This window comes from Lagenorhynchus albirostris, chromosome 7 (genome assembly GCF_949774975.1).
Source record: "Lagenorhynchus albirostris chromosome 7, mLagAlb1.1, whole genome shotgun sequence".
Lineage (NCBI taxonomy): Eukaryota > Metazoa > Chordata > Mammalia > Artiodactyla > Delphinidae > Lagenorhynchus > Lagenorhynchus albirostris.
Window position 1 is genome coordinate 66520810 of NC_083101.1, and position 15730 is coordinate 66536539.

Here is a 15730-nt window from a genome sequence, read left to right on the forward strand (position 1 = left end):
TAAATTTTATTAATTTGTCTCAGTTCTTTTTTAATGTATATATATATATATAATACTGTAATTACCAAGTCACAACTGGATTATAGATTTTAATATTTTACTCAAATTATTAATAAAGCAATACTTTATGCCATGCAATTATTTTATTAACTTGCAGCTTCACTAATATCAGATAGCATTTAAAAATTAACAGTAGGTATAACATTGGATAATATGTAAGATATCATCACTGTTGAAGTATTTTCTATCACTCTTGATAAAGTGTCTTTTTTTCCCTTTCAAGGATGTCTCGAATGGAGAGAGATATAACCATGAAAAGACATTTGATAGAGGACTTGAAATTTCGACAGAAAGTAAATTTGGAAAGTAATGAGAGTATTAATGGAATGCTAGAAAATCTTGAAAAAAAGGTATCAATTTTTATGTTCACTGACACTGAAAAAATCACTTCCCCTTGTATTAACTTTAACTCAAATATTCAATCTTAATAAAAGGTATAGCAAATATTCATAAAATGTATGTGTATTGTTACATAATTACATCATTTGCTCTGAAGGTACATTATTTGTTTTAAAATTCAAGACTCCAAACAGTCACACATAATATAGTCATTCATTCTTTTTATATTTGTAAACATACCATGAGAAGATAATCAAGTTTAATTTTTTTAATCTTTAATATTTCTGGGACACATAATTCCATTTTATTCAGATTTTATTTTATTTAAAGCTATTATTTATAATGATAGAATTAAGCATATATTTTAAATGAAAAATATTATAGTCAATGACTATCAGTTCTTTAAAAAGTGTACTCACCACGGTTTTTTTTAAAGTGTACTTTTTCCTTCTATACATTTAATTCAGTGTACTTAGGAAAAGAGTCATATTTAAAATAGTTGTATAATATCTGATCCCAAACTAGAAATCAATGATTTGCTGACTAAGAGATATTTTTTTGCTTAAAAATTTTTAAAGCTGCTATTTACACAAATCATAAAACAAATCATAAAACAGCTTGTGCTTTGGCATTCACTAAATGTCATCCACTCCAGAGAGAGCGTTTCCCTTACTTTCCTTGTTGGAGATAAAAATGTAAGTAATGCTCAGATGGATTTAAGAGAGAAAATTTTACATGAGCAAGACACATGCATACAGATTTTCTTTTCTCTTTCTCCTCCACAGACCCACATGAATTATAATTACTTCGTAGAGGTTTCTTCAATGCTATTCTTAAAATTTTGCTCATTTTTTTTAACTTCAATAATCATTTAAGGTAGTCTTACAATGTTTGTGTAAGTAATCATTTATCTTTAATAGCTTTAAAGTGAAAAAGAAAAACTATTTTCTTTGGCTATTCTTTGAAATGTATAATAAATATGTTGTATTATTTAATTTTATCCTAAAAAGTACATGTTATACTTTTACTGGAGAATACAAATGAAAATTATCCATGACTTGGCTTATTTAAGAATCAAAACCAACCATCTGAGCTTCCCTGGTGGCGCAGTGGTTGAGAGTCCGCCTGCCGATGCAGGGGACACGGGTTCGTGTCCCGGTCCGGGAAGATCCCACATGCCGCGGAGCGGCTGGGCCCGTGAGCCATGGCCACTGAGCCTGTGCGTCCGGAGCCTGTGCTCCGCAACGGGAGAGGCCACAACAGTGAGAGGCCCGCGTACCGGAAAAAAAAAAACCAAAAAACAACCATCTCCTACTTAAGGAAGTTTAGGTTGGTAATTAAAAGAAATATAGTTAAAATTAATTGTATATTATTAGATAGAAGGCTACACATACCAATATTCATGCTTTTTTGTGCAATTTTGGGGTTTTGCTATTGATTTCAGGATTGTTAGTCTCATTCACAGTATGAGTTCTACAGATCTTATACTTGAATTTGATATCATTTATGAGAAAATAAACTAGACTTATTCATGTATTCATTTGGTTTCCATTTGAAACAAACACAGTATGGAACTAGAATGCCTTTACCAATAATAATTACCTTCATGCTTTTATTGTAGGTGAAGACATTAACTGAAGAGTGTTCCAACAAGAAGGTATCAATCGATTCACTAAAGCAAAGACTTAGTGTCGCTGTAAAAGAGAAGTCACAGTATGAACAGATGTATCAGAGAACTAAAGAGGAGTTAGAAAAAAAGGTATGGTTTTAGGACATTTTAGCCTGGAGGTGGACTGTAACAATGTCTTTTTCATTTTTAAAGTTGTCCTTTTTTTCTCCCCAAAACTACTATGAGCTATTTAAATGTTTCAGATAACTGCAAAGAACATTTATATCTCTACATAAAACACTAAGAATTTGTTTACTATTAAAGGTAATGCTGTATTAGAGAGACAGATTTACTTATCTTGGTAATTTCTAATAAATGAAAACTATTGTTAACTGGCATTTATATAAGTGGATATAAATTTTTAGGTCCACCTAAACTTATAAGCTAATTAAATACTTCCATTTGACATATGAAATCTTTCGGTCTAAAATGGCTTCCATGTTTTTAGTGATTTATAATTTTTAAAAAGCATAAACTCATTTTGATGATAAATATATGATAATGTGTGTGTAGGATATTCATTGAAAATAAACAAAAACAACCATCAATTCTACTCAAATAAAAATGAATACAAGATACAGAGAGAGTAATGAAACCCTTTCCTTATATGACATCTCTAACATCCAAATCTGTTTAAGAAATATTTTTTTATTCTATGATTACTGGTCATTTGCAGGATCTCAAGCTTACTTTCCTCATATCAAAAATAAATGAGACTGAATTTGCTATGGCAGAAATTGAAACAGCAGCATCTAAGCATCTTCAAGGATTAGCAATGCAAAGTGAGCAGGCCCTAGAAGGTGCACAGAAGAAATTGCTGCTAGCCAATGAGAAAGTGGAAGAGTTCACCATATTTGTGAAGGTTTGAATTCTTTCTGCTTTACTAACTTGTACTTTACTTCAGGCAGAGTGGGCAGTGGCCTACTTCAGATGATTTGGGAAGTACGTTTAAGTTCCTTTCTGCTTTCCTAAACCACAAAGCGTCTTCCCCTACTTGCCACACTGTTCAAATTTTCTCTATAACAGATTTGTTTTTATAGCTTGATTTTAAAAATGTCCACTCTATTATTATATTCTTTCCTTAATGTCAGTTTAGTTATGAAATTGTGGTAATCACATAATCAAGACGGGTGGGTTATTTTTTTGTTTTTTTGATTATTTTTATTTTTGGCTGTGTTGGGTCTTCGTTGCTGTAGGTGGGCTTTCTCTAGTTGCAGTGAGCGGGGGCTACTCTTCATTGCGTGTGCAGGCTTCTCATTGTGGTGTCTTCTCTTGTTGCGGAGCATAGTCTCCAGACGCTAGGGCTTCAGTAATTACGGCATGCGGGCTCAGTAGTTGTGGCACTCAGGCTCAGTAGTTGTGGCTTGCGGGCTCTAGAGAGCAGGCTCAGTAGTTGTGGCGCACAGGCTTAGTTGCTCCGTGGCATGTGGGATCTTCCTGGACCAGGGCGCGAACCCATGTCCCTTGCATTGGCAGGCAGATTCTTAACCACTGCGCCGCCAGGGAAGTCCCAAGACAGATTTTAAGACAAAAGAATTGAGTCATTTTCATTCCACTCTCCTTTTAAAAATCATCAAAGCAAGAACAACCAGAAACTTGCTCCATGATAATTGAACTTAAGAGACATTGCACCCCAGCCCATGACCTATCAGACATGGAATGGATAGAGGAATGGTAAATGATCTAGCAGGACAAAAGGAAGACAAGCTGAAGTGTCTGCAAAGGGTGTACCATCTGGAAATTATCTGACCACTGAAGACTCCCAGAACGGTTCTGGCATTGGCTGCACAAGGAACCACCAAAGCCAAGGGTGGTGGGGGAGAGGAGAATACCAGGCTAAAATGGGTGTTTTGTTTGAAAGTCTTTATAAGGAATTTTTAGACCTCTGGCCTGTACTTCTGCCCCACATGGTCAGCCAGTATTCCTCCCTTAACTATTCTGGAAAAACTCAGGAGGAGCAGTTCTAGTTTCAGAGATATGAGGCACTGAGGGGGGGAACCTGGTGATTGCTCCACTCATTTCAATCCCACTGTGAGTTGTTTGCACCCCTGTTTAGTGCCTTTTATTCTGCCTCGTATTATAGTCAGCAAACGGATCTGTTTCCATTACATAAATTATGATGAGTTCCTTAAAGTCAAGAACCACGTTTTATTAATCTCTACCTCCACAGCATGTACCATAGTGACTTGCAAAGAGATGGCATGCAATAATGATCACTAACTAATCAAACTGAATTTCTCTTAGGAATATGAAATTTTAATAAAAGCCCTTTTGGCCTTTAAAAATAAGAATTAAGATAATTGGACTACTGTGGGAGGGTAAATCTTTACTTTCCCCCTTTTATCTCCTGAAGTTGCAATGTTCTCTTTTTTTCTAAACCAATCTTCGATGAGATTGAGTTCTTCCCACTACTTGTTCCTTTGGCTGGCATATATTATTAAAAACTTGCCTATCATAACAGTAGAAACTTATTTAAATATATAAATATTTTTAATTGATGGATTATAAAATTAAAGTTTAAATGTCCTTCTATGGAATAAAATAACATCAACACTTACTGTCTTCTTTCTCAAATAACCCTACTATTATTTGAACTACTCAACTAGACTTGCTGCATATATAATTATTATATATATAAATATGTTAGTGTTCTAAAAGCATTTACCCCCTTAGGTATTGATCTTATTTATAAGAATTAACATTCCTGGACTTATAACTTGAATATAAGATGGCAAATAACTGGATCTTATGTGTAGTACCATTTTTTTTTATTCCTCTAAAAATAACAGCTTACAACATTTTATGCCAGTGTTAATAGTACCCCATTTAGAACAAATCCCTTACTTCGTTTCTTTGGAAATCATAGATACCTTGGGAGTTTTCTCATTTAAAAAATATCTACAAAATGAATGGAATAAAACATTTTATCTCTTTCAATGAAGGTTTCAAATGGTATAAAGTCAGACCAATAATGCTTGCCTCAGAGGACTCTAAATGATTGCAGAGTATTAATTTAAATTTATAAATTTAATCATATTTCCTTTTCCAGATTTAAAATGTCATTCCTTCCAAATGCTTGTTGAATAGTCTCACTGTTTAACTTATGATAAGCACTCTCATTGAATATTGTCGTTATTTTGCTCATGATATAGAGCTATTTTTATTATGACTTTTAGCTTCATAAACCTTTGTTTTCCATGTTTTATATTCAGCTTAGAGTTGCATTTTTTGTACTGTTAGCCAATATATAAAATATGAAATGCACATTTATAAGATTTACTCAAATGCTAATTATGGTTTTTCCTAAAGTATTCCTTGAACATGTCCTGTTTAAAAAAGAATTGATAACCAGAAGTTTTTAAAATAGAAAAATGAATTTTATGATTAGATATCTGATTATTATAGACTTGTTGAAATTTCATGACCTTTATGATAATGTAATGGGTGTACTTCTTCACATAGAGTAGTTTGGCAAAAATTATCTTTTAAAAAACAAACTTCTTACTATTCATGTCCAAGGATATGAATAGTATTTAATGATATAGTGAATGTCTCATCTCTAGTTGTTCGAGAGTAACATACTAATCCTTCATGTATTTCACCAACAATGATATAGAGTATAGATGTCCTAGTAGATAAATTCAGGATTGCCATGGTTTCATGACTTTTTAATTTGAGTAACATATTAAAGGTCCTATAGTAGAGAATGATAGCAGATATGGATAAAACATTTTTAGTACTCTTTCAGAAATTTTCCATGTTGTTTCAGTTTGGTATTTAGATTGCTTGCATTAGAATCAACAGATTCTATTACATTTAAATAAAATTCATAATTCCGGGCATTATTGAATCAAAATCTTGGTTGGGGTGAGACCCAATAATCTGCATATAACAACTAGGTGATATTATGCATTAATACTGTTTTGAAAACAATGTTTTTTTTTTAAAGCCCAACATTGCTTTTATGGATTGAATCTATATAACAAAATATTTATCAGTTTGGTATTTAATAGCACCTTTTACCACTCATAACTTCTAATGGTAATTTGACATTTGTTTTACTTAACTTTGTTTTAGGGTCAATATGTATTTGATAATGGTACCACTTCTACTGCTTAATCCATTTCGCTAATAAAGGGCCACAAGCAAACTAATGCCCAAACCAGAAACATTGGCAAAGACTGGATATTTGGGTCTGAAGAAGGAGATTACTGTCATCCTTCTCTTCCTCACACGTATAGCCCACCCTAGGACTGGGCAGAAATGCTCAGGAGCTGCCATCTTCAGTGACATACCATCAGTGACGTCCTAAACACTACTGCATTACAGCTCAGCTTTCACCTTTTTAAAAATTTAAGACCTTCCATAATTTGACCCTATTCTGTTTAGAATCTAATTTTTTTTCCCACTACTCTCCAAATTTCACCCAGATTGTGTTCAGTCTTGCCTTTCCTCAAGTTTTCCTTCTTCCTTCACATATCCTTCTCTCTTTGCTCTTCGCTCTAAACCCTTCCGATTTAGCTCAGGGCCTTCCTCTTTCCTGAATCATTTCTTTAACTCTGTGGTTAAGGGGAAAGGGCCCTACTCTGCCAGTTTCTGGTTCTGTTATCTCAGGCAAGTGACTTAATCCTCTGTGTCTCAGTTTCCCCATCTATAGAATTAGTGTAAAGATGGGACATACCTAAAGTGAGGATTTAAATAAGTTAACAGAGATAAAGCTCAAACATTGCCCAATATGCTCAGTGTTATCTGAGTGTCAGCTAGTAGTATGCCTATCATTTATCTCCTGAATAATTATTGTATATACCATATAAATTAACACATAACTGCAAACTGTCATATTGTTCTTTTTGTTTCAAGTAGATTATTATAGTCAACTTGAAGTTAGGGTATTGTCATTCATTTACCCAAAGTACTGGCACATAATAGGGCTCACTAAATTCTTGAAGAATTGATTTTACATCTGCTTTAAGAATGGTACAGGACACATAATCACTGCTCAGATTGAAACCTCTGTGAAGGCAAGAGCTATGCACATTGCTTAACAAGCATAGTTAAAGAATGTGCATAGTTCCTACATGGAACATTATGATCACCAGGACTCATTCTGTGCAGAGCTTATTAGGGTATCAAGTACACAAAAGTATTTAATAAATATTATTAGTAGTATTAATAGTAATAATGTTTGTTTTGACCATGTTATGGAATCTGTGTTCCCTTTACTCTTTTCATTTATGCATAGGGCACAACCAGATTATAGAAGAGGAGTGGCCATCTGTTCTAGATCTAGTCTTGAATATGGAATTTTGCCCTGGAGTAAAATCAAGTGCTTTGAGCATCTGGGCTGGGTATATGTGGCAGAGCTCAGGCTTTAAACTCTCCTAATAACTGAATAAAACACACAAGGGAAATTTCTAGAAGTATTTGCTCAGTTTGATTGAACCCTGATATAGGCTTGTTAATGTGCTTGTATGTGAGAGTCATATGCTCAACTCCATCTTCTCGATAGCTTTTGTTAGCTGATAAATAAATACAAGCCAAAGAACAACATTCAGCCAGAAGCTTAAATCATTTAATTATCAATATGTACTTGCTTAGTAAGATTTAGTATGATGATTTTGGCATGTAAATTTCTTGCTTCTTTAGTGAGAACATTTGTAGAGCATTATAATTTTATTTTTAATAGGTACAATTGTTAATGCTTTGGTACTGATCTACTCTATTATGATTTTTTTCTATTTTTTCCAACTTTATTGAGATATGACATATAACAATGTATAAGATTAAGCTATACAATATGGTGACTTGATACATGTATATATTATGAAATGTTTACTACAATAAGGGTAGTTAACACATCTTTAACCTCACATAATTACCATTTTATTGTTATTGTTATGGTGAGGACATTTAAAATCTACTCTCATAGCAAATTCCAAGTATACAACACAGTATTGTTAACTATAGTTACTATGCTGTACTTTAGATCCCTGGAACTTGTTCTTATAACTGGAAGTTTGTACCATTTGACCAACATCCCATTTCCCCCACCCCTCAGCCCCTATCTTTTTCTGTCTGACTTATTTCTCTTAGTATAATACTCTCAGGGTCCATCCATGTTGTCACAGATGGCAGAATTTCCTTCTTTTTCATGGCTGAGTAATATTCCTGTGTGTGTGTGTGTGTGTGTGTGTGTGTGTGTGTGTGTGTGTGTATCCACAGATACACACACACGCCACGTTTTCCTTATCCATTAATCCATTGATGGACACTTAAGTTGCTTCCATGTCTTGACTAGTGCAACTAATGCTGCACTGACCATGGGAATGCATGTCTCTTTGAGATCCTGTTTCATTTCCTTTGGATATGTACTCAGAAGTGGGATTGCTGGTAGTTCTATTTTTAATTTTTTTGAGGGACCTCTATACTGTTTTCCATAGTGGTTGTACCAATTTACGTTCCCACCAATGGTACATAATGGTTCCCTTTTCTCCACATCCTCGTTAGCATTTGTTGTCTCTTGTCTATTTGATAATAGCCATTCCAACAGGTGTGAGGTGATATCTTGTGGTTTTGATTTGCGTTTCTCTGATGATTAGTGAGGTTGAGCATCTTTTCGTTAACTTGTTGGCCATTTGTATGTGTTCTTTGGAAAAATGTCTGTTGAGGTCCTTTGTCCATTTTTAAATTGGATTATTTGGGGTTTTGTTATTAAGTTATATGAGTTGTATATAGTTTGAAGTCAGGAAATGTGATACCTCCAGCTTTGTTCTTTCTCAAGATTGCTTTGGCTATTCAGTCTTTTGTAGTTTCATACAAATTTGGGGTTTTTTTCTTATTTCTGTGAAAAATGCCATTGGAACTTTGATAGAGGTTGCAGTGAATCTCTAGGTGGCTTTGGGTAGAATGGACATTTGAACAATATTCACTCTTTTAATCAGGATATCATTCCATTTATTTGTGTCTTCTTTAGTTTCTTTCATCAGTGTCTTGTAGTTTTTGGTGTATAGATCTTTCACTTCCTTGGTTAAATTTATTCCTAAAATTTTATTGTGCTGGGTGCCACTATAAGTGGGATTGTTTTATTTCTTTTTTACATGTTTAATTCTTAGTGTATAGAAACACAACTAATTAATTTTTGTCTGTTGGTTTTGTATCCTGCAACTTTACTGAATTTGTTGATTAATTCTAACAGCTTTTTGATGGAGTCCTTAGGACTTTCTTTATAAAAGATCATGTCATGAGCGAACAGAGACAATTTTATTTCTTTCTTTCTGATTTGGATGCCTTCTATTTCTTTTTACTGCCTAATTGCTCTAGCTAGGACTTCCAGTACTGTGTTGAATAGGAGTGGTGAGAGTGGGCACTTTTCTCTTGTTCCTGATCTTAGAGGGAAAGGTTTCAGCCTTTCACTGTTGAGTGTGAGGATAGCTTGGGCATGTATTATATGGCCTTTGTTATGTTCCAGTATGTTCCTTCTATACCCAGTTTGTAGAGAGTTTTATCATGAAAGGATGTTAAATTTTGTCCAATGGCCTTTCTGCATTTATTGAGATGATCATATGATTTTTATCCTTCATTCTTTTAATGTAGTGTATCACATTTATTGATTTGTGTATGTTGACTCATTCTTGCATTCCAGGAATAAATCCCACTTCACCATGGTGTATGATCCTTTTAATGTGTTGTTGAATTCAGTTTGCTAGTATTTTGTTCAGAGGTTTTGCATCTATATTCATCAGGGGCATTGGCCTATAGTTTTCTTTTCTTGTAGTGTCCTTATCCGGCTTTGGTATCAGGTTAATGCTCACCTCATAAAATGAGTTTGAAAGTGTTCTCTCCTTTTACATTTTTTGGAAGAGTTTGAGAAGGATTGACTTTAATTTTTCTTTATTTGGTAGAATTCACCAGTGAAGCCATCAAGTCATAGGCTTTTCTTTTTTGGAAGGTGTTTGATTGCTGATTCAGTCTTCTTACTCATTATTAATCTGTTGAGATTTTCTGTTACTTCATGATTCAGTCTTGGTAGGTTGTATGTTTTAGGAATTTATCCATTTCTTCTAGGTTGTCCAATTTGTTGACATATAATAGTTCATACTATCCTCTTATGATCCTTTGTATTTCTGTAGTATCAGATATAATATCTTCTCTTTCATTTCTAATTTTATTGAGTCCTCTCTTCTTTTTCTTGGTAAATCTAGATAAAAGTTTATCCATTTTGTTTCTCTCTTTAAAAAACTAGCTCTTAGTTTCACTAATCTTTTGTATTGTCTTTTATGTCTCAATTTATTTCCACTCTTCTCTTTGTTATTTCCTCCCTTCTACTACCTTTGAGTTTAGTTTGTTCTTTTTGTAGTTCCTTGAGGTGTAAAGTTAGATTATTTTTTCGAGTTTTTTTTTTTTTTTTTTTTTTTGCTTAATGTAGGGTTCCACATGGCAGAAGAGGCCAGTGACAGGAGTTGGGTGTTGGCGTGCAGGTGCTCAGGTGGAGGGGCTAGCTGCAGGTGAGCCCAGCGGTGCAGGCCAGTGAGAGGAGACAGAACCAGATCTGGGCCCACAAACAGCTGTGGGGGCCTTAGCTGTCAACATGTAGTTCTATGGCTACAGGGCCTCACCACAGGCACTTGCATGTCATTGGAGGCCAGTGACAGGAGTCAGACCAGTGGCGAACTGGTCCACAGCTGAAGGGGTTAGCCCCAAATGCATGCACGGCAGTGGATCAGCTGCAGGGGTCTAGGCTGGCATCTTGCACTTCTGCAGCTGCAAAGGCCAAGCTGACTTCCAGTGCAGATTGGAGGGTCCAGTTGGGGACAGGGAGGGAGTCAGTCAGGTGGCATCCGTGAAGGTGAACCGGTGGGGGGAAATCACAGTGGTGAAATCTGCAGGGGGTTCATGGCAGCTGTCCTGGGCTTTGGTTTCTTCAGTGGCGAAAGCTGTTGGGATCCTGCACAGAGCTGTAAACCACAGCTGCTCTTGCTGCATAGCTGATATTGGGAGCCCCAGGCATTCTTCCTTGCTCCAACCTGTCTTTATTTGTCTTAGCTTTGTCAGTCTCTGGGTGGTGTGAAACTGAAGTGGGTCCTTCATGCAGTGATATGAAAAACTGGGGAAGTTGGTTCCTCACCTCATTCTCCCTTTCTCAGCGAGGGAACTCTTTTGAACTGGGCAGTTCCCCCTTGTCACTGAGCAGTGCCACCCTGGGGTATGCGATGATGCAGGCAAAACGAAACTGTCCTTCTTTTTCTTTGTGTGGAGTTATTCTCAGGTTTTTTGCTCCACTGTTTGTTGCTGAAATTTCTTAAGTGGACTCCTGAGCTCTTCCAGAGCTATTTTTGTTTGTGGATATCTGTCTAATTGTTGATATTTGTGGGGGGATAGAGGCTGGATCTCCCATCCTATATTTTGGTGACATCACTTCTTAATTATGATTTTTAAACAGTGTTATAATAAAATCCTATTTGAGTTAACTCTTTCTGTCCTATCATTATATAAGAAAGGTAAATGACAGCTGTTTTTAAAGACACGTTTTTAATAAAAATACATTACTTTAAGTGGGTGAACTTTAAAATATGTAAATTGTATCTTGATAAAGCTGTTTAGGAAGCTGTGAAAAAAAAAGACTTTACTTCTCCAAGAAACTATGATGGTAGGAGTGACTCCACAGTATTGGAGCAGCCAGTTATAACCTTCATCATAATAATCAAATCTTACTGAAAAATCTAATCAGTCCATTATGATTCAGTGAAATTCAAAACTTTTTGTAGTTTGCTAACACAGATCAAGACTCATTATAAAGACTGGAAAACTAGATCTTAATAAGACTGGAATGAAATAGCTTGCTGTCTTTCACTCTAACACTATTGCTCACTGCTTACAATAAATTATATTATAATATTGAAAAACATAGTGACTTTAAGTTGAGATGTAAATCTAAGAAAGTACTTTTACTTTGAAAATACAATCAAATATTGGGACAATTCCTAGCCCATGATATTCCAAGAAGTTTAAGAAGGCTGACATAAATTTTTAGAAATTCAGTTAACATTCATTGAATGCTTATTTTGTGCCATACAGTGTTTTTACTTACCTTGACAATAAGTGATAGCCATTATTCAACTGATGCAAGCAGAGTGAAACTTTTTAAAGCTTCTATTGTTTTTAACATTGGAGTATTTTAAAAGTTTTGCACAATTTGGGAGTTTTAAAGTTGCTTAGGGGGGGACCTTCAAGATGGCGGAGGAGTAAGACATGGAGATGACCTTCCTCCCCACAAATACATCAGAAATACATCTACATGTGCAAAAACTCCTACAGAACACCTACTGAACGCTGGCAGAAGACCTCAGCCTGCCCAAAAGGTAAGAAACTCCCCATGTACCTGGGTAGGGCAAAAGAAAAAACAGAGACAAAAGAGTAGGGATGGGACCTGCAGCTCTGGGAGGGAGCTGTGAAGGAGGAAAAGTTTCCCCGCACTAGGAAGCCCCTTCACTGGTGGAGACGGGGGTGGGTGGGTGGAGGGAGCTTTGGAGCCACGGAGGAGAGTGCAGCAACAGGGGTGCAGAGGGCAAAGCGGAGAGATTCCCACACAGAGGATTGGTGCCGGCCAGCACTCACCACCCCGAGAGGCTTGTCTGCTCACCCGCCAGGGCGGGTGGGGGCTGGAAGCCGAGGCTTGAGCTTTGGAGGTCAGATCCCAGGGAGAGGACTGGGGTTGGCCGCATGAACACAGCCTGAAGGGGGCTAGTGCACCACAGCTAGCCAGGAGGGAGTCTGGGAAAAACTCTGGACCTGCCAAAGAGGCAAGAGACCATTGTTTTGGGGTGCACAAGAAGAGAGGATTCAGAGCACTGCCTAAATAAGCTCCAGAGACGGGCGCAGGCTGTGGCCATCAGCTTGGAACCCAGAGATGGGCATGAGACGCTAAGGCTGCTGCTGCCGCCACCAAGAAGCCTGTGTGCGAGCACAGGTCACTATCCACACCTCCCCTCCCGGGAGCCAGTGCAGCCCGCTACTGCCAGGGTCCTGTGATCCAGGGACAACTTCCCTTGGAGAACAAATGGCGTGCCCCAGGCTGTTGCAGCATCATGCCTCTGCTGCCACAAGCTCACCCCTCATTCCAGTTATAACTAGCGTACCCCTCCCTCCCACCAGCCTAAATGAGCAAGAGCCCCCTAAAAAGCCACTGATTTAACCCCCTCCTGTCTGGGCGGGGAACAGATGCGTGAGGGCAACCTACATGCAGAGGTGGGGCCAAAGCCAAAGCTGAACCCCAGGAGCTGTGAAAACAGAGAAGAGAAAGGGAAATCTCTCCATGCAGCCTCAGGAGCAGCGGATTAAATCTCCACTATCAACTTGATGTACCCTGCATCTCTGGAGTACCTAAACAGACAACGAATCATCCCAAATTGAGGCAGTGGACTTTGGAAGCAACTATAGACTTGGGATTTGCTGTCTGCGGCTGATTTGTTTCTAATTTTTATGTTTATCTTAGTTTAGTGTTTAGTGCATGTGATCATTGGTGGATTTGTTTACTGGTTTAGTTGCTCTTTTTAAATTATTATTACTTTTTTATTTTAATAATGTTTTTCTTTTTATTTATTTATTATGATTTTAAAATTTTTATTTATTTATTTTTCTTTCTTTTTTTCACCCTTTTCTTCAGAGCCGTGTGGCTGACAGGGTCTTGGTGCTCTGGGCTGGTGTCAGGCCTGAGCCTCTGAGGTGGGAGGGCTGAGATCAGGACATTGGACCACTAGAGACCTCCTGGCCCCAGCTAATATCAGTCGGCGAGAGCTCTTCCAGAAATCTCCTTCTCGACGCTAAGACCCAGCTGCACCCAGCAGCCAGCAAACTCCAGTGCTGGACGCCCCATGCCAAACAACTAGCAAGACAGGAACACAACCCCACCCATTAGCAGAGAGGCTGCCTAAAATCATACTAAGTTCACAGACACCCCAAAACACAGCACTGGACATGGCCCTGCCCATCAGAAAGACAAGATCCAGCCCCACCCAGAAGAACACAGGCACCACACCCCTCCACCAGGAAGCCTACACAAGCCACTGAACCACCCTCACCCACTGGGGGCAGACACCAAAAACGACAGGAACTACGAACCTGCAGCCTGCAAAACGGAGACCCCAAACACAGTAAGTTAAACAAAATGAGAAGACAGAGAAATATGCAGCAGATGAAGGAGCAAGGTAAAAAGCCACCAGACGAAACAAATGAAGAGGAAATAGGCAGTGTGCCTGAAAAAGAAATCAGAGTAATGATAGTAAAGATGATCCAAAATCTTGGAAATAGAATGGAGAAAATACAAGAAACGTTTAACAAGGACCTAGAAGAACTAAAGAGCAAACGAACAATGATGAACAACACAGTAAATGAAATTAAAAATTCTCTAGAAGGATTAAATAGCAGAATAACTGAGGTAGAAAAATGGATAATTGACTTGGAAGATAAAATAGTGGAAATGACTACTGCAGAGCAGAATAAAGAAAAAAGAATGAAAAGAATTGAGGACAGGCTCAGAGACCTCTGGGACAACATTAAACGCACCAACATTTGAATTATAGGGGTTCCAGAAGAAGAGGAAAAAAAGGGTCTGAGAAAATATTTGAAGAGATTGTATTTGAAAACTTCCCTAACGTGGGAAAGGAAATAGTCAGTAAAGTCCAGGAAGCTCAGAGGTTCCAAACAGGATAAATCCAAGGAGAAACATGCCAAGACACATATTAATCAAACAATCAAAAATTAAATACAAAGAAAAAATATTAAAAGCAGTAAGGGAAAAGCAACAAATAATATAGAAGGGTATCCCCATAAGGTTAACAGCTGACATTTCAGCAGAAACTCTGCAAGCCAGAAGGGAGTGGCAGGACATATTTGAAGTGATGAAAGGGAAAAACCTACAACCAAGATTACCCTACCCAGCAAGGATCTCATTCAGATTCAACAGAGATATTAAAACCTGTAAAGACAAGCAAAAGTTAAGAGGATTCAGCACCACCAAACCAGCTTTACAACAAATGCTAAAGGAACTTCTGTAGGCAGGAAACACAAGAGAAGGAAAAGACCTACAAAAACAAACCCGAAACAATTAAGAAAATGGTAATAGAAACATACATATCGATAATTACCTTAAATATAAATGGATTAAATGCTCCAACCAAAAGACATAGACTGGCTGAATGGATACAGAAACAAGACCCATATATATGTTGTCTACAAGAGACCCACTTCAGACCTAGGGAGACATACAGACTGAAAGTGAGGGGATTGAAAAAATATTCCATACAAATGGAACTCAAAATAAACCTGGAGTAGCAATTCTAATATCAGACAAAATAGACTTTATTTATTTATTTAGTTTTGGCTGTGTTGGGTCTTCATTGCTGCGTGAGGGCTTTCTGTAGTTGTGGTGAGTGGGGACTGCTCTTTGTTGCAGTGAGCGGGCTTCTCATTGCAGTGGCTTGTCTTGTTGCCAAGCATGGGCTCTAGGTATGTGGGCTCAGTACTTGTGGCTTGTGGGCTCTAGAGCGCAGGCTCAGTAGTTGTAGCATATGGGCTTAGTTGCTCTGCGACATGTGGGATCTTCCTGGACCAGGGCTCGAACCTGTGTCCCCTGCATTGACAGCCAGATTTTGAACCACTGTGCCA

The 15730-nt window shown here is 37.4% G+C and overlaps 1 protein-coding gene across 3 annotated transcripts in view; it reads left to right on the forward strand.

Moving 5' to 3' along the window:
- CNTLN (centlein) overlaps positions 1-15730 on the forward strand; it is a 331029-nt gene that overhangs the window by 281581 nt on the left and 33718 nt on the right. For all 3 annotated transcript variants that reach the window (XM_060155107.1, XM_060155109.1, XM_060155108.1), the window contains exons 20-22: positions 284-410; positions 2021-2158; positions 2745-2930. In XM_060155107.1, the coding sequence (XP_060011090.1) occupies positions 284-410; positions 2021-2158; positions 2745-2930 (451 nt within the window). The remainder of the gene's footprint in view (positions 1-283; positions 411-2020; positions 2159-2744; positions 2931-15730) is intronic.